This window comes from Malus domestica, chromosome 10 (genome assembly GCF_042453785.1).
Source record: "Malus domestica chromosome 10, GDT2T_hap1".
Classification (NCBI taxonomy): Eukaryota; Viridiplantae; Streptophyta; class Magnoliopsida; order Rosales; family Rosaceae; genus Malus; species Malus domestica.
Genome location: NC_091670.1, coordinates 36632777 through 36653616, shown reverse-complemented (window position 1 = coordinate 36653616; position 20840 = coordinate 36632777). Strand labels below are relative to the sequence as shown.

General features: G+C 37.9%; 3 protein-coding genes across 15 annotated transcripts; 2 read left to right on the top strand and 1 right to left on the bottom strand.

The window, feature by feature from the left end:
- The first annotated feature begins 1014 nt into the window (after positions 1–1014).
- Positions 1015–9769, top strand: LOC103446131 (DNA damage-binding protein 1). Its single transcript, XM_008385209.4, has 19 exons — positions 1015–1276; positions 1482–1530; positions 1991–2050; positions 2133–2224; positions 2464–2515; positions 2677–2739; positions 2829–2878; positions 3068–3143; positions 3602–3811; positions 3906–4012; positions 4108–4216; positions 4491–4691; positions 4810–5025; positions 5557–5667; positions 6203–6478; positions 6825–7099; positions 7891–8242; positions 8353–8637; positions 8945–9769. Exons 1-19 carry the CDS (start codon positions 1173–1175, stop codon positions 9524–9526), a joined length of 3270 nt encoding a protein of 1089 aa, XP_008383431.3. The 5' UTR covers positions 1015–1172; the 3' UTR covers positions 9527–9769.
- A 1149-nt stretch (positions 9770–10918) lies between these two features.
- On the top strand, positions 10919–13585 carry LOC103446132 (DNA topoisomerase 1 beta-like). The gene has a single exon (XM_008385210.4). The coding sequence runs from the start codon at positions 10939–10941 to the stop codon at positions 13177–13179; it is 2241 nt and encodes a 746-aa protein (XP_008383432.4). The 5' UTR covers positions 10919–10938; the 3' UTR covers positions 13180–13585.
- A 1965-nt stretch (positions 13586–15550) lies between these two features.
- Positions 15551–19272, bottom strand: LOC139188812 (pentatricopeptide repeat-containing protein At4g21065-like). Of its 13 annotated transcripts, none has more exons than XR_011572114.1 (4): positions 19114–19272; positions 16795–18590; positions 16535–16585; positions 16319–16421 (listed from the first exon to the last, which is right to left on the bottom strand). XR_011572114.1 is itself a non-coding variant. In XM_070806665.1 (3 exons), the coding sequence occupies exon 2, from the start codon at positions 18543–18545 to the stop codon at positions 16851–16853; it is 1695 nt and encodes a 564-aa protein (XP_070662766.1). In that variant the 5' UTR covers positions 18546–18590; positions 19114–19272; the 3' UTR covers positions 15551–16418; positions 16819–16850. The 13 variants fall into 13 exon arrangements, 3 of the variants coding, with proteins under 3 accessions (XP_070662766.1, XP_070662767.1, XP_070662768.1); XR_011572113.1 differs by having other exon boundaries at positions 16319–16418; XR_011572110.1 differs by having other exon boundaries at positions 15551–16421; positions 16535–18590.
- Between the last annotated feature and the right edge of the window lie 1568 nt (positions 19273–20840).

Sequence of the window (20840 nt, the reverse complement as noted above, 5' to 3'; positions counted from 1 at the left end):
TGTCCAACGCCTCGCTAACGAAATAGTTTTTGTATAACGTGAAAAGTGAGATAGAGAGATGATTAAAGATATGAATTGATTGCACGAAAATTTATCTCCTCGAAAACTTCCTCACATTGGACCTTCTACCACTTATTTTAATTGAATTTCATGCTTATGGGATATTAGATTGGATGCTAGTTTTATGTTATAAACGGGGTTTTTTGAACTTTAAATATCTCTAACCTATTTTTACCATCACTATATCCTACTAAAGATAATCTCAATGGAGTTGGAATGACATTGTGTCGTGTAAGTTGTTACAAATTGTATTTATTGGTTGATCAAGTATTTGGTAAACCGGTAAACTTGGGCTGTGGTCGTTTTTGACCTTAAGAATAAAAGGAACCCAAGGAGTATGAATTATTTTGGTTGAAAGACCAACCATCTCTTATTTAGTGGCACTTTACCTTTTTATGTTAAAAGATATCCTTAATTGAATCTTCAATTTCTCGTTAAAAAGAACAACCTAATTGTAAAAGAGGAAAAAAAAAACCCTAAACAAGACCAAAAGTAAGAAAAATACTAAATTTGAAAAATTAAATGGAAATTGGTAAAATTTGACTTGGACATAATTTATGAAGAACACACTATAAACATATAAATATTATTGCGTGTTGTGTCAAGTTGTCAACTATTCTACACAACTACGTTTCTCTCTCTCATCACAGTCATACTCAAAAGTCTATCCAATTCTTTTTTTTTTCTTCCAGTTAGCACAAGAAATATTATTAGTTTAATTTGCACCACTTAAAAAATGAAAGGTTTGAATCCGAGACCTGATAAATTAAGAGAAATCGATTTAAATAAAATTTCTAAAGCGGACCAAGCGGGTCATGAATCCAAAAAAATTATGGATCAGGCCAACGCCCATAAAATTAGCCGAACCGGATCGCACCCAAGTCCCGACAAACCCACCAATTGATCCGCGGGAACAAACGACAAGGCTATAAGTCCAAACGACGTCACTTGGTTGCATTTCTTCTGTCTGTTTCAAGAGCGACTGAGACTGTTGAGAGAGAGAGAGAGAGAGAGAGAGAGAGAGAGAGAGAGGGTGGTGCTGGTTAGGGCTCACTGGTTCGGCCTCCTTCTCCACAAAACCAACCACCAACCAAAGCGGTTTGCAGAAGAAGATGAGCGTATGGAACTACGTCGTAACGGCTCACAAGCCCACCAACGTCACCCACTCCTGCGTCGGCAACTTCACCGCCCCTCAGGAGCTCAATCTCATCACTGCGTACGTCACCACCCTCCAATCCCTCTCTCTCTCTCTCTCTCTCTTCGATTGGATTTCGAGTTTATCTTCCTGCTAGGGTTTCGTTAATGAGTTCATCATACATTACAAATTTCGTTGATTAATCATATTATTTTGCAGCAAGATTTATTGTCCAAAGTTCTATCTTGTTCGTGATTGGATTTGGCTTCATTAATCTTGATTTCAGGAAATGTACGCGAATTGAAATTCAGCTACTTACTCCTCTGGGACTGCAGGTATGTCAATCTCTTTTGTTGTAAAAGAAAAACTGATAGATATTTTAAAGTTAATAGCTTACATGTGTGTCATGCAATTAAAACCTCGGGTTCCAGGAATTGTATCATTGTATTTTTAAATGTGAACTGTCCGGTGACATTCTTGGGGAAATTGTTGCTCTTCGGTATCTCTTGCACCTTTTTGGTAGTTGATGATGTTATGTTGACTTTCGTCTAGGGATTTATACGTTATTGGGAACAAATTAGTTATGATTCATCCAAGAATCAGTTTTCAAACTTGAGAACTTAGTCCTTTGCGTTGCACATACGTCGTCTCCTAATAAGAATTATCATCTACTCATTTCACTCAAAACTTAATCCTATAAAATTATAGTACAGAACTAGTCAATAAGTTTTACTCAACTGTTGCCATTTAAAAAACCATTAGCATGCATTAAGCTAAGTTTTTTTTTCTCTACAGCCTATCTTGGATGTCCCGATATATGGAAGAATAGCGACGCTTGAACTTTTCCGGCCTCATGTGAGTATTTATTTCATATTTTTGTCTTGTTTCGTATTATTAATTTCCGGGCTTTTAATAGTGTTTTTTTTTTCTTCGACAGGGTGAAACACAGGATTTTCTATTTATTGCAACAGAAAGGTACAAATTTTGTGTTCTTCAGTGGGATGCCGAAGCATCTGAGCTCATCACAAGGTTAGATATGCAAACCAAGTGAAAGTAGTTCTTGTTGTTTAAATTATTCACAAAAGTACATAGTAAATTCCAGTAATCCAGTCTTCTAGAAACATAATGATGCTTTATAGGTGGTGAATTCATTTTGTTGTCTTTTAGTTGTTAACCTTCAGTCAACAGTTTTTCTAGACACTCATTGTATATGGGCTGTAAATGTATCTTTAATGACATTTTGACAAATGCATGTCCTTGTCGTGTAGGGCAATGGGGGATGTCTCAGATCGCATAGGTCGTCCGACAGACAATGGTCAAGTAAGTTAAATGATTCTACGACCCTCAATTCCTGTAGGTTTTTCTTGTTAAAACATTTTATGTCTTTCTGGAGTTGAAGTCTAAACCATGTTCAAGTTTCAACAGGGAAAATCCATAAATATTACTAATGTACATTTTCTTTACCTACTCTTTTTCTGCAGATTGGTATTATTGATCCAGATTGCAGATTAATTGGACTCCATTTGTATGATGGATTGTTTAAGGTATGTGGTTTTTAATCTTTTACTAAGATCTTCATTTTGTCATCACATTTATAGTTTAGAAATGACACAATATGCTCTTGGTATTTCAGGTTATTCCTTTTGATAATAAAGGGCAGCTCAAGGAAGCATTTAATATACGGTATTTTTCTCTCATTCTTTTAGTTTTTTAGTAATATATATTTTGTGGATTAGTCTTCTTGTGATTAATTGACCATGACGTGTATTTAAAATTTACTCAAATAAATTGATTACAATTTCTTGTTCCCTTCTTTTTGTGTGAAATTATAATTTCTTTTCACTCTAACTATATCTTTGGGTAACTTTTCAGGCTTGAGGAACTTCAAGTTTTGGATATCAAGTTTCTATATGGTTGTTCAAAACCAACAATTGTAGTTCTATATCAGGTACTAGTCATTCCTTTCATTGGGATATCAAATTTATGTTGGGCTACCGTAGTAATTCTCTATCTTCTTATCACTCAAATTGTCTTAGTATCGTATGTTCAAGTTTTCTGTATACTGTTATGTTTGTTATGTTCCTTGTATTGGATGAAGATTATTTAAGCAAAGGCTTAGGCAATGCCTATGTAAGAACCTATTAGTACAGCAGTTTCAAAATGGAAAACTTGATAAAAACAAGCGTGATCTGGTCAGTGATGTTGGTGTATTTCTACATATGTATACATAAACCATCTAAGATCTTTGTGAATCTGCTCCATTTCTAAGTACAGAACACTGTTCATGTGTCGTGTTAGGGTATTGCCCATATAACATTCTGTGGGAGGCCTTTTCAGGTGGTAAAATAGTGTAAGAGTATTCCGGACAAAAATTTTAATTGCCTTACTATGGTTGAAATATTGCAGGATAACAAAGATGTTCGCCATGTCAAAACATATGAGGTTTCTCTGAAGGATAAGGATTTCGTTGAAGGCCCTTGGGCACAGAACAACGTTGAAAATGGGGCTGATTTGTTAATACCAGTTCCTCCGCCACTCTGCGGTGTTCTTATTATTGGAGAAGATAATATTGTTTACCGCAGCCCGAATACATTTAAAGCAATCCCAATAAGACATGTATGCTATAGTATCATATGATGTTGTTTTGGAATTACATGTTGAATTGGTTTTAGAAGTATCATTTCAAGTTTTTCTTTGTCATTTGTTATAGTCCATCACAAGAGCCTATGGGAGAGTAGATGCAGATGGTTCCAGGTATTTACTTGGTGATCATGCCGGGCAACTTCACCTACTTGTTATAACGCATGAGAAAGAAAAGTGAGTCCAAATACATTCTTGAAAACATGTGATTGTTTGTGGTTGAAGGTTATGGGTTTAGTTCCTCAGGGTTTCATCTACTCTTCTTCTTGTAGGGTGTCTGGACTGAAAATTGAGCTCTTGGGGGAGACATCAATTGCATCTACTATCTCATACCTTGATAATGCATTTGTCTATATCGGATCAAGTTATGGGGATTCACAGGTGGGTACTTAGAACTGTTGCTTGTTACTTGTTCTATTCTTAAGCTATTCTTAGCAATACAAATTTGTTCTTCAAAGAATAAAAGCCATTAGTAAGTAATAGAAGGCACTGTACAGAGTCTATAAAGATAGATATGAAAGAAGGTAATGTTTTAATAATGCGTTACAAGTTTTAAATGAAATAAAGATATGCGGATATTATGATCAAAATTACATTGATACCTTATTAAATGTTATGGATTATAATATATTAACACTCCAAAGTGTGAACACAGCTTGTAAAGCTAAATCTACAGCCTGATGCAAAGGGTTCATATGTGGAAGTCTTAGAAAGGTATGTCAATTTGGGGCCGATCGTTGACTTTTGTGTGGTTGATCTTGAGAGGCAAGGCCAAGGTCAGGTTGTAACTTGTTCTGGAGCTTTCAAGGATGGTTCTCTTCGTGTAGTTCGGAACGGAATTGGAATCAATGAACAGGTTTGACTTATTTACATATTTATGGTAATTGGTACCCAAAGTTTCGTTTTGTACATTTGCGTGAGGTTCTTGCATGCTGACACCTGTAACTTCTACCTTATTATATGACCTTGAACAGGCATCAGTTGAGCTTCAAGGTATCAAGGGAATGTGGTCGTTAAGATCCTCCACTGATGATCCTTTTGACACCTTCCTGGTTGTAAGCTTTATCAGTGAGACAAGGATTTTGGCAATGAATCTTGAGGATGAGCTGGAAGAAACTGAGATAGAAGGCTTCTGTTCTCAAGTACAGACTTTATTTTGCCACGATGCTGTCTGTAATCAACTGGTACAGGTAAGTTGTCTCTATCTTCCATTGTTTCTTCTATGTTTTAATGCATATGGTAGAATATACTCAAAAGAAAGTAATTTATGTATTTGGTTTTCCTTTTTTTCGTCTGCTTTTTATGTAGTTATGGACACAAACGCTAATTTTCAGTCATCACCATCGCATCACTACCACCATTAGGAAGGCAAAGTTTTAAGTTGCTTCCCACCCCCCTAATTTCTCTTCTACCATCCTTAGGGACACTTTAATAACTATCAATTTGAACATTGCTTATCCACAATTTCCTAATAAATCACATCATACCTGAGGTATTAGGGAAAATCTACACGATCTATTTCACTAGATTGTGTGGATGTCTTTTCAGTGACCACGTTTATACCTCTTTTATGTGATGTTAAGATTTTGAGGTTATATTTTTTGTTTTAGAAAATATTCTATATGTAAATAATCTGGATTCTAAAGGTGATTAACTTATTGATGATTGACATGTATAGCAATAGTGTCTATTGCATGCTGGCTGATGACTTGACATCACAGGTCACTTCAAGCTCTGTACGGCTAGTCAGTTCTACAACTAGGGAGCTCAAGCATGAGTGGAATGCTCCAGCAGGCAATTCGATTAATGTTGCCACTGCTAATGCCACCCAGGTTTTGTTTCTACTTGTTCTAACATTTAAGTTTGCAAGTAAGCTAATGAAAATTGTGTTTTTTTTATTAATAACTAATTTTTCAAGCAAGGACCATGGCAGTTTTAGCTGTGTCATTGAATCAAATCAGGTGTTTTTTTTTTTTTTGTGGGAAAATCTTTTGTAAAACACGAGGACTTAGGAATCATGTTCCCCTTAAATATTCAGAACATCTTATACTATTATAATCTAGAATAGGTGATTTTTCATAAGGGGCTTCTGTTGACTCCCAAAACCTAAGTTAATTCTCTTATTTCTTTGAAATTGGAAATAAAAAATATTTGATAGATTCTCCGGTGTTGATAAATCCCCTTTTTGATAGATTCTCCGGTGTTGATAAATCCCCTTTCTAGTCTCAGAATTGCAAATGAGTATACCATACCATAATGCTGTTTCCTAACATGGTATTGTTTCTTTTCATGGATGTCTGCCTTAACATTTGGTTGCCTGATGTTAATGCGCTAACTGGTTGTTGCTTTAATCTACTTCTGTGACAGGTCTTATTGGCGACTGGTGGAAAGCATTTAGTTTATTTGGAAATAGGTGATGGGGTATTGACAGAGAAAAACCACGCACAGTTAGATTTTGAGATATCATGCCTTGACATAAACCCCATAGGTGACAATCCCAACTATAGCCAGCTGGCAGCTGTTGGAATGTGGACAGATATTAGTGTCCAGATATATTCACTTCCTGCCCTGAGCCGCATCACAAAGGAACATTTGGGAGGGGAGATCATACCTCGTTCTGTTCTTCTTTGTGCCTTTGAAGGGGTATGCCTGTGCTTGACCTTCTTCACTAAATCGATTCTCAGTTGTATTCATTTCATATGACTTCTCATTAATATTGGTCAGAAATACAATGTCTTTTTTGGGATTAGCAATGGGGAGTGGCTCTTCTAATAGCATGTTTAACTGATTATAATTTTCATTATCATCATTTTCGAATTTACTAGAGAGTTTGGGCCTATGTTGGTGTGTCAATCAATGTGTACTTATGTAACGTAGATGAGGGAATATTAGTTTGCACATCTATTGCTTTCTTTAGTTCCTTCATAAGTTTTTACTTTAGTTATTTGGTTATTGAGTAAGCTTTCTGTTACTGTGTTTTTCTAATCAGATATCCTACCTATTGTGTGCCCTTGGAGATGGGCACCTCTTAAACTTTATATTGAACACAAGCACTGGTGAGTTGACGGACAGGAAAAAAGTCTCACTTGGGACGCAGCCCATTACACTCCGTACCTTCTCATCCAAGAGTACTACGCATGTATTTGCTGCATCGGATAGGCCAACTGTCATCTATAGTAGCAACAAAAAATTGCTTTACAGCAATGTAAATCTGAAAGAAGTCAGCCATATGTGCCCATTCAACTCTGCTGCTTTTCCAGACAGGTACTTTGCTCTTTCTATTGTTCACTCGTAAAATACAGATAGGACCTCGGTTTGGTGGATACGAGGTTAAGTCTATATCCAAATATTTTATCTTTTTCATACTTTCAGATTGTAATCCTCTATTACTTATGTGATGGCTGCCATTTTGTGTAAATTATCATACCAGGAAGGTTTATAGTAGTCAAAATGATGGGTTAGTTTCCAAATTGATTATTAGAGTTACCCTTTGTTGGTGTGATACAATGCTTTATTATAGCAGCTGACCAGATGTCGTATATGCAATTAGCATGTTTTAAATATGTAATCAAATAAAGTGATTTAGGTTTAGGTTTTGTTGATGTAAGCCAGATCCTCTTGAGAGATTTTCTTGTTTTTGTTCTTGGTGGATTTCTTATCCACTTCTGTGTATTTCTCTGTTCTTTTATAAAATGTTTGTTTCTTCTCAAAAAAAAAAAATGTAATCAAATAAAAATTATATAAAATTTTACAGCAACTGACCAGATGTTTATGCAATTAGTATGTTTTAGATATTTTTTAAAATGAAAGTTTATATAAAATAGTATAGCAACTGACCAGACGTCTATTAGCATGTTTTAAATATTGATTTAAATGAAAATTTACATAAAAATAATGGTCCAGTTGCAACTTAGACACAAACATGAGTTTTTTTCTTTTTCTTTCTGCTCTTTTACTACATAGGTTTGATGGGGGAACTCTTCCCCCAGCCTCCTTAAACTGTCAACTTTCAGAGTAAACAGTTTTCCTTATTTTTCCCTTTCTCGTGACAACAGCCTTGCAATTGCTAAGGAAGGTGAACTTACTATCGGCACTATTGATGACATCCAGAAGCTTCATATTCGCTCTATTCCCCTAGGTGAGCATGCGCGTCGTATCTGTCATCAGGAGCAGTCCAGGACTTTCGCCATTTTGAGTGTGAAATATAACCAGTCTAGTGCAGAAGACTCAGAAACACACTTCATCCGGTTGTTAGATGACCAGAGTTTTGACCTCATAACATATTATCAACTGGACGCTTTTGAGTATGCCTGCTCTATACTAAGCTGTTCTTTCTCAGATGACAGTAATTTATATTACTGTGTCGGGACTGCATATGTTCTCCCGGAAGAAAATGAGCCAACCAAGGTAAGATAGGATTTTAGTTTACTGGTTTTAGTGCAGAAATCTCACTTGAACTGGTAACTAGCTGATATTCCATCCTCCCCCTGTAAGCTGACAATATTGTATAATTGTAGGGCCGCATTCTGGTTTTCATTGTTGAAGATGGGAAGCTGCAGCTCGTTGCTGAGAAGGAAACCAAGGGGTCTGTTTACTCGTTGAATGCGTTCAATGGCAAGCTACTTGCTGCTATTAATCAAAAGATACAGTTATACAAGTGGACTCTGCGGGATGATGGTACTCGTGAATTGCAATCGGAATGTGGACATCATGGCCACATACTTGCCCTTTATGTCCAGACTCGTGGAGACTTCATTATTGTTGGGGATTTAATGAAGTCAATCTCTCTGTTAATGTACAAGGTAATAATACTAATTTTCAACCCCCTGCATGTCATGGACTAGTACTTACTCAAAGTAATAGCAATAGTTGATTTGCTTAATCAATGCCTCATGAGAATAGTCCCCTTTGCGTCTGCTAGTCCATCGTGCGACATGTTTTAACGTTTTGTCTTGGTAATAGTGAGGTTCTCTTGTTGGAATTTGTAGACCCAGATTTACCCTCTTGTGCCCTCTGTCCGTCCATAAATTCATTTCCCCTAGGTTTGGTAATGCTACACATTATAAACTATTCTCTTGCTGAGCCGAAATTTTTTGTTCTTGTATTCAGCATGAGGAAGGTGCCATTGAGGAGCGAGCCCGTGATTATAATGCAAATTGGATGTCTGCTGTAGAGATCCTCGACGATGATGTTTACATTGGAGCTGAAAATTTCGTCAACCTGTTCACTGTTCGTAAAAATAGTGAGGGTGCAACTGATGAGGAACGGGGCCGCCTTGAGGTTGTAGGTGAGTATCACCTAGGCGAGTTTGTCAATAGGTTCCGGCACGGCTCTCTTGTCATGCGGTTGCCAGACTCTGACGTGGGCCAGATTCCAACTGTCATCTTTGGCACCGTCAATGGTGTAATTGGAGTAATTGCCTCACTTCCTCAAGAACATTATGCATTTTTGGAGAAGCTCCAGTCAAACTTGAGGAAGGTGATAAAGGGTGTTGGAGGGTTGAACCATGAGCAGTGGAGATCATTCAGCAACGAGAAGAAAACTGTAGACGCCAAAAATTTCTTGGATGGCGATCTGATAGAATCGTTCCTTGATCTCAACCGTAGCAAGATGGACGAGATCTCAAAACAAATGCGCGTTTCAGTGGAGGAGCTCTGCAAGAGAGTAGAAGAATTGACAAGGCTGCATTGAGTAAGTTGACACCTTTTTCTATCGTTTTTCTTCCCCCCGTCCTGTTTTAGTTTTCGATACCACAGGTGGTACATATTGAGACTCTGTCTTCGATCTGTTGTGCAATGTACTGTGAACTTGGGAAAATGCTTCCTTTGAGTTTTACGGTAATTTTATTCGGTAATTTTGTTTTGATTGAAACCATTGAAATCGTTGGAATGGATAATTTTTTCTTCTGGAGAAATTCATCTCCTACCGGTAGAATTTGACTCTGAATTTTTCATTTCCTACCCCATACTTTTGATTATCCGTTTTAATCCAATCTTCCGTACCAAATGAGGCAGTTATGGATCATTGATTCAGATATTGGACTGGAAATACTGAAATAGTGGTGTAGGACGTTGTCCCAAAAATTTGTGCCCTGAAAAACCCTAAATCTTGTTAACAGTTTTTTTTGACCTAATGCATTTTCTGCTCATGATATTCAACTTAGAACGTATATTTAACATGCATATGTGTAGCTAATTTTTTTTTGCTAGACGAGGCCGCGAGCGTTGAATTGCTTTTCTAGAAAATTCAAATTCCGATGCATTTGCAAAAACCACCCCCAAAAAATGAATGAGGATCCTTTTCGAATCCTCTTTGTGAGAATCACGTAGATCTTTTAATCATGTTCGTTCATCGTATCTCGTGCGATCAGTTTTCGTCAGGTATTGCTTGTGTTCAATTTTAAATAAAAAATTTAAAATGATTTATGACCGTACGATATACGATGAACAATGAACGGACACAATTAAAGGATGAAGCCCCAGTTTGGGGTTGAGGTGATTTTAAAAAAAGCTCATATGAAAAAAAGCTGGGAGTGTTTTTGGTGTTTGGTAAACTTAAAAAAAATGGCTTATTTTGGAAGCTGCTGTGAGAATAAGCTGAAATCAAAGGAAAAAGCTGAAGCTGCAATTTGTAGCTTTGGTGGCTTTTTTTCAAAGCACATAGAACTACAGTGCTCCTTTAATGAAAAGATCCACTATCAGACTGCTTTTTTTTTCAAAAGCACTTTTACAAAAAAGTTTACCAAACACTCTGCTGATTTATTTCACAGCCGCTTATTCTCACAGCACAGCCGCTTATTCTCACAGCAGCTTTTTTTCAAAGCACAGCAATACCAAACCAGCCCGAAATCCTCAAAAAGAAGATCCGGAGAAGTTCCTATTGGCAAAAAAATATATTTTATTTAGACGGCCCTTATTTTATTAATCATCCTATTTCCTTTTTTCTTTAGGTTATCCGATATCCCATCTGTTGGAGTAAAAAATAAGATGAGGCTGACCCGCCGCCCGTATAGCTTTCCTATTTGTTGGAAGAGAGAGTTCTATTTATATAAAGCCATCAAAAATACCAAATAGCGTTCAAAAATCGAAACCAACAGGGCAAAGATGGTTCCATCAACCATGTCATCTGCTCAAGAAAATCGTAGTTTTGTTGCTCAAGAAACCAGTGATGATTTCGAAGACGAAAAACCTATCGCTGCTTCTCGACTGGTCAGGACCCAAGTATTATCCATCCGGGGTTCTCATGCAAACAGTGATGATTCCAAAGACGATAAACCGATAGCTACTGCCAGACAACTGGTGAAACCTTCTCAAGATTCGGAGGACGATGACGACGACGATGATAAACCTTTATCATCAAGGCTGCTGCTAACACCCAAGTCCAAGGGTGAAAAGAGGAAGAGGAAGAGGCCCCTAGATCACAAGGCCGATTCTTCACCTAAAAGGCCAAAAGTTTCACATGCTTGTTCTTCAACATCTACCCTAAAAATTACGGAGGAAAAAGATGACGACGAAGATGACGACTTGATTCCAATTTCCCAGAGGATCAAGGAACCTACCTTGTTGACAGAGAAGAAGGCAATGAAGGTCGGTTCATCCTCCACCAGGAAACCGATCAAAAAGGGCCAAAATGGTTTGAAACTTTCGAGTTGCCCTAAGTCGACGAATGTGCTACCGAGCTCTAATGATGGGCAGAAAAAATGGAAAACTTTGGTTCACAACGGTGTGATGTTTCCGCCTCCGTACGAGCCCCATGGTGTAAAGATGATGTATGAAGGGAAGCCGGTAGACTTGAGTCCTGAACAAGAGGAGGTCGCAACTATGTACGCCGTGATGAAAGATACAGATTACGTGCAGAAGAAGCAAACGTTCCGAAACAATTTTTGGAATGATTGGCGTAAGTTGCTCGGGGAGAACCACGTAATTCGGAGGTTGGATGGTTGTGATTTCACCCCAATATACGAGTGGTGTATGAAAGAAAAGGAAAACAGGAAACAAATGAGTAGGGAAGAGAAGAAGGCCGCGGGGGCGGAGAAAAAGAAACAAGAGGAGAAGTATGCGTGGGCGTTCGTTGATGGTGAAAAGGAGATAGTTGGAAGATTCAGAGTTGAACCTCCTGCATTGTTCAGAGGCCGAGGGGAGCATCCAAAATCGGGAAAGGTAAAAAGGCGGATTCTTCCGAGTGATGTTACGATCAACATAGGGCAGGATGCACCGGTTCCAGAATGTCCTGTCCCCGGCGAAAGGTGGAAAGAAGCGAGGCATGATGATACGGTTACATGGTTAGCTTTCTGGACAGATCCAATCACTCCAAAGAAATTCAAGTACGTGTATCTTGGGGAGAGTAGCTCCTTGAAGATAGAAAGTGACCAGAAGAAGTACGAGAATGCGAGGATGCTCAAGGACTACATTGGGAAAATCAGGGCAGATTACTCTAGGGATTTTACCAGTAAAGATTGCGCGAAGAGGCAGATAGCGGTTGCAACCTATCTCATCGATAAGCTTGCTCTGAGGGCGGGAAATGAAAAGGGAGAAGAGGAAGCTGATACTGTTGGTTGCTGCACATTGAAGGTAGAGCATGTGAAAGCAATCGCCCCTAACTCGTTGGAGTTTAACTTCCTTGGTAAAGATTCTATCAGATACCAAAATACCGTTGAAGTTGAGGTTCCTGTTTACAAGGAAATTAGACAGTTCCAGGCCGGGAAACGCGGTGGTGATGATCTCTTTGACAAGTTGGATGCGAGTAGATTGAATGCTCATTTAAAGCAACAGATGCCTGGCCTTACGGCAAAAGTGTTTCGTACCTACAATGCTTCTATCACATTGGATGACTTGTTGAACAAGGAAATCAAAGACAAAGCAGATCTTACAGAGAAAGTCGCTGTTTATAACCACGCGAACAAAGAGGTTGCCATCATCTGTAATCACCAGCGTACAATTTCAAAGTCTCACGAAGAACAAATGTCTAAATTGATGGAAAAGATTGGCGGCCTTCGTGACAACCTCAAAGAGCTGAAAACAGAGTTGAAAAGGGCGAAAAGAGGAAAGTCACAGCCGCTGACTGACGCTGATGGAAAGAAGCGAAAGAGGAATTCGACCCCAGCTGAGTTGGAGAAGAAGATAGCTCAAAAAACTGCGGACATCGAAAACATGGAGATGGGCATGAGAACGAAAGAGGATCTGAAAACAGTGGCGCTGGGAACATCGAAACTCAACTATCTTGACCCTAGGATCACGGTTGCATGGTGCAAGCGAAATCAAGTTCCAATTCAGAAGATGTTCAACACCACTCAACTGAGAAAGTTTGCTTGGGCAATGGCTGCGGATCCTGACTTCAGATTCTGATGTTTGGAGATTAATTTTTACATTGTTTGTTTCTTAATCCAGACGATAATGTATTGAACGTTGTTTACATTTTTTAGAGAAGCTTAATCCACAGAGAAGAAGCAGCAACCCGCTCTTCGAAGAGAGGAGGCAGAGTTTGAAGAAATCTAGCAGGACCAGTGACAAACCAAAAGCAATTACTTGGCACGCACTCCATGTCAATTTGATGCTACATCTCGATGAGTTTTAACTTCAAAGGCGATCGTGCTTATAACTTGCAATAAGTAATTAGTGATCACTTTCTCTCTCAAACACAGACCACGAAATTGATCCAGTTTTATGCATTATTTCGAATGAGCGAAGAAGAAGCCATTTGCTTCTGGAATTTTTTGGGGTGTTCAAACATCAACGTGCATGGTTCTTATATATACCGAAAACATTCATTCCTCTAACCGTTTCTGGGAAAACCAAAATTATTATACTATAAACATGGATTATATACTAAACAAAATCGAAACGGTTGATTTGTTCAATGCATATGGATTGACGGATACGAGTCATATGACCAAACGTTTTCAAAAGAAAATTAAAATAATAACAGATTATATGGTAATCAATCACAAATGAGTGAAGTTAAATGAAGAAATTGATGCTAACTACAAATTTTCATCTTTAAGGAAAAAGCAGATTTTATCCACCGAGGCAGTCTGGCAGAAGCTGCTTCTGAAGACAATCCCACTTTTCCAAAAACAAACACAATTAAGAAGCATATTTGGAGTCCATCCTCTTCCTTTGGAAGCAGTGACCGCCTGCCATTGAAACTCTTAAGTAAAACTCAACATCTTTGGCACAATAGAAACAAACACGTTGCAGAGAAGTTGGGTTCAAGTCCTCTCCTTGTTATGTGAATTCCTTAGGAATCCCAAGGGTAGCAAGTAGGCCCGTTCCCGAAGGGTATCAGGCACATGCGGTCCCGTGTTAAGGTAACCGAAGTATGTGTAATATTTTGCCATTGGAGACTGCAAAGGTTTAGTGAACCTTCAAATCGTCTATGAACAATGAATTCGTGGAATCCGTGATAAGGCACGACATGAACACCAAGATCGCGGTCACCGGATTTGCAATGAACAGTGAGGTTGATGCCTGCAGCCAAATCATCAGTCAGTGAAACAATAATGCCCAGTTGTATGAGTGCGTCACGTATAGTGGCACTGCTGACAATTACAAGAAATATCAGCACCAAAAATGCATTATTTCGAACGAGCGAAGAAGAAGAAGAAGAAGCCATTTGCTTGCTTCTGGAATTTTTTTTGGGTGTTCAACGTGCATGGTTCTTATATATATATAATTATATGGGCACATTATTTTTTTGCTATAATTTTTGTGAAGAACAGCTAAAATTGATTTTTAAGTATTTATTATATATAAAAATATTATTTGAATTTGTTTAAATTTCATAATTTGTATGACATTAAATGCATAATAAATGCATGAATTAAATATCTTAAATGAGGCTAAGGACCTCGATCAAAATATTTAAATAAACAAGGTTTCAGTCTAACAATTAGGTTGATTAAGAACCGGAACTAAAATGACCCATATATATTACCCAAAAATACCATACCCTAACAAATGGATTTATACTAAACAAGAATCCAAAAACGGTTGATTTGTTCAATACATATGGATGGATACGACAAAACGTTTGAAGGGAAAATAAATAAAAATAAATAAAAATAAATAAATCAATAGATGGCTCTGATTTGATTAATCTCAGTTAAATATGTACATCAATTTTAAATTCATCTCAGATGATATATATAGACACTTTATGAGCGTGATTCGAACTGACTTCTAATTGATTTCTTCTTTTTGTTTGTGATGGCATTGCTACTGATGAGTTATTTTTCAGTGTGTTGGAAACACGCTCTAATAAACAAGTGCCAATTGTACTTGAAAAAAAATCAACCAATTATATTATGGCACCTGACATACTGATGTGTTATTGGCACACTGAAAAATCTCGCTAGTGAGTTGGTATCAAATTCGTCATTCATGAGATTCAAACCTAATATCTCTCACATCTGAGTGAAGAGGAAACCACCAAACCGTAATACTGAGTGGCAGCACGGCATTCCCACTTTTGTTTTGCCAATTGCTTTGTAATGATGGTTAATCTTTAACCTTAAAACTATTTTCTTAATTATTAATTAAGCTCATTTCTATGTGTTTTTAGATTCTTAAATAACTCGAAAACATTATCAGTCAATCATTTCTTTTTATTACAAAGGATATTACTAATTTAATTAGACTAAAGAGGAGCGGTGTGGGTTTGAACCGAGAAAGCAGTGGGTTAAAGAAATATACCCTAATCACCATAACAATCCACCGCTTGGACTATCAATCAATCATTCATTTATGTTAATCTATAGATCCAACGTAATAAGGGAACAAAGAGGACTAAAATGCACATCGTGCGTTGAATTGCTCATCCTTCGTCGCTCACATCAAAGGTGTAATTTTCTGATTCAAATGTGTTGATCTCAAGTTCCCCGCAAATATACTCTTTGATCAATGCTCGAAGATCATCTTTTGCGGGAGAGCAGGACAAAAGGCAGTAACCTCACATCGGAATTCCGACTAGATTCTGACTCCGTACAAAGCAACAGAATTCCATCTCTGGCTGAAGGGATTGGTGCCCTTATAAGGTGCTAGGAAGAAACTCTTGGGACTTGATGAGGTTTTGTCGCTGCATCGGGTCTTGATGCATGAATAACAGCAGTGCAATCACAATGATGAGGAGCGTCTGAGAGTTTGTGCTCGTTCAAGCAGTCTTTTGGTGCACTCCAGTTTAGCTTTAGGGAACACGGCACCTCCTATGGATTGGATTGGATTGGATTGATTCCTTCATCTCCAACTCAAGTTCAGCGAAAGAAGGGGGAAACAGAGGCTTCTCTGACTCATAACCATATCCTTCTGAAACCTGATAATTATCTTCCCCCTCTTGATTATTATGAACTCTGTCTTCATTTGAGATGAAAGCAGGAAGAACCAAGGGCCCCGAATCATCAAGAAGATATTAAACAAAGGATTATTGAAGTTCATGAATCCAGGTCTTGATGGACACGGATATATATCTGGGCTAGCAATCCGTTTAGGATTATGTTTTCAGTTTAGCTTAGGGAACACGGCACCTCATATGGATTGGATTGGATTGGATTGGATTGGATTGATTCCTCCTATAGATTACTTTTAGCAATCTGCTGTAGAAAAAACAAGGTCTGATTAATATAAAATATCACAAATTGAAAACATAATCAAACGGATAAATATCAATAAGAAAAGGCTCTCTGATGCAATACTAAAATTCTCTCACTCTGGAAATTGCATATGCTGAGACGCGTTGAGATGATGAAGACTGAAACCTCTGTCATGCAGCTTGACTATAAGATTATGGAGTTTAACTAAAGCTTCAATAGTGCAATGTGTATATAGCTGAAGGCTCGTACGAGTCAAAGATTGTAATACCATAACCATAAACGCAGAATGCAGTGCATCAAGTAAGGAATTAAATGTATTCACAAAGAAATATCAAATATGTGTTCACAAAGAGAAAAGAGGGTCAAGAAAATTTACGAGCAGTCTGATAGATGATATTACAAGGGAAGAGAAGAGCTGGATTGGACCATCTATCACCAATAATCCTGACAAGAACACGATCCCTGAACAAAGTGATGGAATCGTCTGCGATCACGAATGATGATTTCTCTACCAAATTTGGCCGAAATATGCTTCATGAAAGAATGACAGTCATGACAAATCCGAAGGTTCTTCATGACCCTTATTGTCGTGCTATCCTTGACATTCAGGAGGGCAAAAGCCACGGCCAATTTCTCACTATGATAATTAAGACATTGCTCCTTCTCCTCCTCTTCAATGTCATGTAGCACATTTTTCGTATGAGGAGTATACCCCGTGTCTCTTATACTTTCAATTATGCTATCTAAGAACTCTCTAACATCATCCGACCTGGGATGAGAATTACCCCCTGATACAAACTCATGAGTGACTTGGTCTACATTGATAAAACTATAGCCATGTTTCTTGTTAATTCTCTTTTCTCTCATTGAGTTCCTAACCTTTGCCTTTTCAACCCATCTACCAGCTTCACCATAAGCATTCGATAAAAGCACATAATCGCCGTCATGATAAGGATCTAGCTTGTGGACCCTCTCCTTCACTTTCTCAGCCAACACAAGATTGTTATGACTAACACATGCTCCTAGCAAAGTTCTCCAAATTACCGAATTTGGCCTTATTGGCATCTTCTCAATGAACTCGTGCGCTTCATGAAGCATGCCAGCCCGGCCAAGCAGGTCAACCATACAACCATAATGCTCAAGTGTTGGCTCCATGCCGTACTCATCCCCAATGCTTTTGAAAACTCTCCAGCCATCTTCAACAAGGCCACCATGACTGCAAGCCACTAAAACTCCAGTTATAGAAATATGATCTGGCTGCAAGCCAGAGCTTTTCATCTCATAAAAGATTCTAAGGGCTTCTCTACTGCGGCCGTGCGCTGCAAAGCCACTAATCAATGCTGACCATGCATTTACATTCTTGAATGGCATTTCATTGAAGACTCTGATAGATTTATCAATGGACCCACATCTCCAATACATGTCAATCAACGCCGTACCCAATGGAACTGTAAGTTCTAGCCCACTTCTGTAAATAAATTTATGAACCCACTGACCCAATTCCACTTCCCCTAAGCTTGAAACGGCAGATATCACGCTGAGCATGGTAACCTCATCTGGCATCAGATTCTCTGCAAGCTGCATTTGCTGAAACAAAGCAAGAGCTTCGTATGCAAAGCCATTGTTGATGAAACAAGACATCATGGAAGACCAAGAAACCAAGTCTCTTTCGCGCATTGCATGGAACACATTCATTGCAAGCTCAACTGACCCACAACCCCCGTATAAACTAACTAATGCATTCTGAACATATATGTCTGAATCAAAGCCAAGCTTAAGAATGTGTGCATGAAGGTCTTGACCCTGTTGAAGGCGAGCGCAAGCCTTGAGAAGAAATGGGAAGGTGAAGTTATCCGGTGGGACACCTTGGTGACGCATTTGGGTAAAGAAGGAGAGTGCATGACAACAAGATGAGGGGGCTGCCGCATGGGCTCTAATGATGGTGTTGTAAGCAAAGGTGTCTGGAAAGGGAAAGTGGGAGAAGAGAGAGCGGGAGTAGGTTAAGCTTTCAGGGGAGGATGTGGCAGTGCACCCAAGAAGGAGGCGTCCAAGGGAGGTAGGGTGGTTGTCGCGGCCAATCTTGATGAACCAAGCGTGGAGCTTGTACACATTGTTCATTGACATCATTCTTTCTCATTGCAATTCTCGTCTCTTAATTAGGAAAATAACCACCTGTCTTGAGAGGAAAGATTTTATTAGCTCCACCCTGCTAAATTGAATCCTTCAAAACTATCCGCCAAAATGGCGCTGCCCATTCAATATTTCCTAAACATTTGGTGAAATAGAGATTCATAATTTAACAAAACCCAAAGTTTGCAAAAAATCTGGTGTGGAAGAAGTAGTATTTCTCCAACAAAAAAACCACCCTTCTGATTTTTTCCAAAGTACTTTCTTCAAAAGCCACTCTCCATCCATCTCTCTCTAAAAAAATAAGCATTTCGTTACTCACTGCAATCAAAGCAGAAATCATCACGAAAAAACCAGTGCATTGCCAAATGCAATTGGTAAAATTATGCAACACCAAATCAATCAAAACAAAAACAAAACTAATGCAAAAACCCAAATCATAACTGAACATACATAACCACACAATTACACAGAGAGTCTGGAGATAAATTAAGCAATTAATCAATAATTCAATAAAAAAAAACCTTAAAATTAGCACAATTACAGGGCGAGTCTGGAGATAAATTACCTTCAATAATCGGTAGTTCAAATGTTCGGGTATCGAAGAAAAGAGACGAGGGCTGGAGGAGCCGGTGGAGAAAGCGAGAGCGAAGAACAGGAAGAGTGCAGTCAGCTACTGCTGTGCTGGGATTCGAGCGAGAGAGACGAACCAAGGAAAGAGGGAAGGGTTTAAGGCACTGGGTTTACCGATGGGCTTTGGCCCATAAAAGGCAAAAATGGGCTTTTTATATGGGATATTGGGCTGGAGCCTGTCCAAGCCCACTTGTCCAAATAAACCCATTGAATCTCGTCCAACTTAGGGATGGTTTGATATTGCTGTGCTTTGAAAAAAAGCCGCTATGAGAATAAGCGGCTGTGCTGTGAGAATAAGCGGCTGTGAAATAAATCAGCAGAGTGTTTGGTAAACTTTTTTGTAAAAGTGCTTTTGAAAAAAAAAACAGTCTAATATTGGATCTTTTTATTAAAGAAGCACTATAGCTACATGTGCTTTGAAAAAAAGCCAGTTTTCCAAAGCTGCAAATAGCAGCTTCAGCTTTTTCCTTTGATTTCAGCTTATTCTCACAGCAGCTTCCAAAATAAGCCATTTTTTTTCAGTTTACCAAACACCTAAAACCCTCGTAGCTTTTTTTCATGGGTGCTTTTTTTTTTAAGCACTTCACTCCCAAACTAGGTCTTAGTATACTGTCCCACTACGGCTGCAAGTTGGAATGGTGTTTCAAATTTCGAGTCAAATTTTTGAATTGGCATATTTTTTTTTTTCGAAAAATTGGAATGAATTTAGAGATTCTGAGAATTTTGAATTTCCGATCTGAAATTTTTCAGTGTTCAAAACTTATTCAGATAAAAAAAAGTCAAATTTTTATAGTTATTTACTCAAATTATATGTTTTGTAGTCAATTTTTGTATTTTTGCTGTTAGTTTTGGATACATTTTTATCATTGTTTTTATATTATATATATATATATATATATACTTTTATATTAAAATGATAAGCATACTAATATACCACAAATTAATTGAATTTATACATAAGTATACATCAAATATTAAGAAAGAACAATAAATTGCATGTACGAAAAAGTTAGAGAATATTAAAAAACTTATAAAATATATGAATATTGCAAAGATTACTCCGGTTCCGAAATTTTCAAATATGCCAAAATTTGAAAATTATGATCTGATTTGATTTAATTCCAAAATTTTTGGAATGGAAATTGGAAACATCGTATCCAATCCGATCCTTCTGAAAAACATCCCTAGTCCCAACATGTGCATTTTACAACTTCAAAATCAATTTTCTGGTTTGAAGGGGCAGAAATTTGAGATGAAAAACCTACGATCCACAAGGAGGTAATAGTTAAAGAAAATCACGTCACTTACTACTACGCCCAATCGAAGTTTACTATGTTTCGTCAAAACAAAGATAACACTGCTTCAGTCCTCAACTATAACGCATCAACTCTTTCTCCTCCAACTGTATTTACATCCTAAAATTTGACATATTTTCGACAAATCTAAACAGTTTAACTCTTAGAATCCAATAAGATACCACCCAATTTGTAGAATATGAATATGTAATTATGTAGCACCCCCCACCAAAACCACAAACCAACAATTACAACTAGTTGGAAGCAAGCATTCTTTTTCAACCCCAATTTAGAGCCCTATAAATTACAAAGGGAAGTGAGTGGGCGTGGCCGCGTGGTGCTTGAGATTCCATTTGACATATAATGC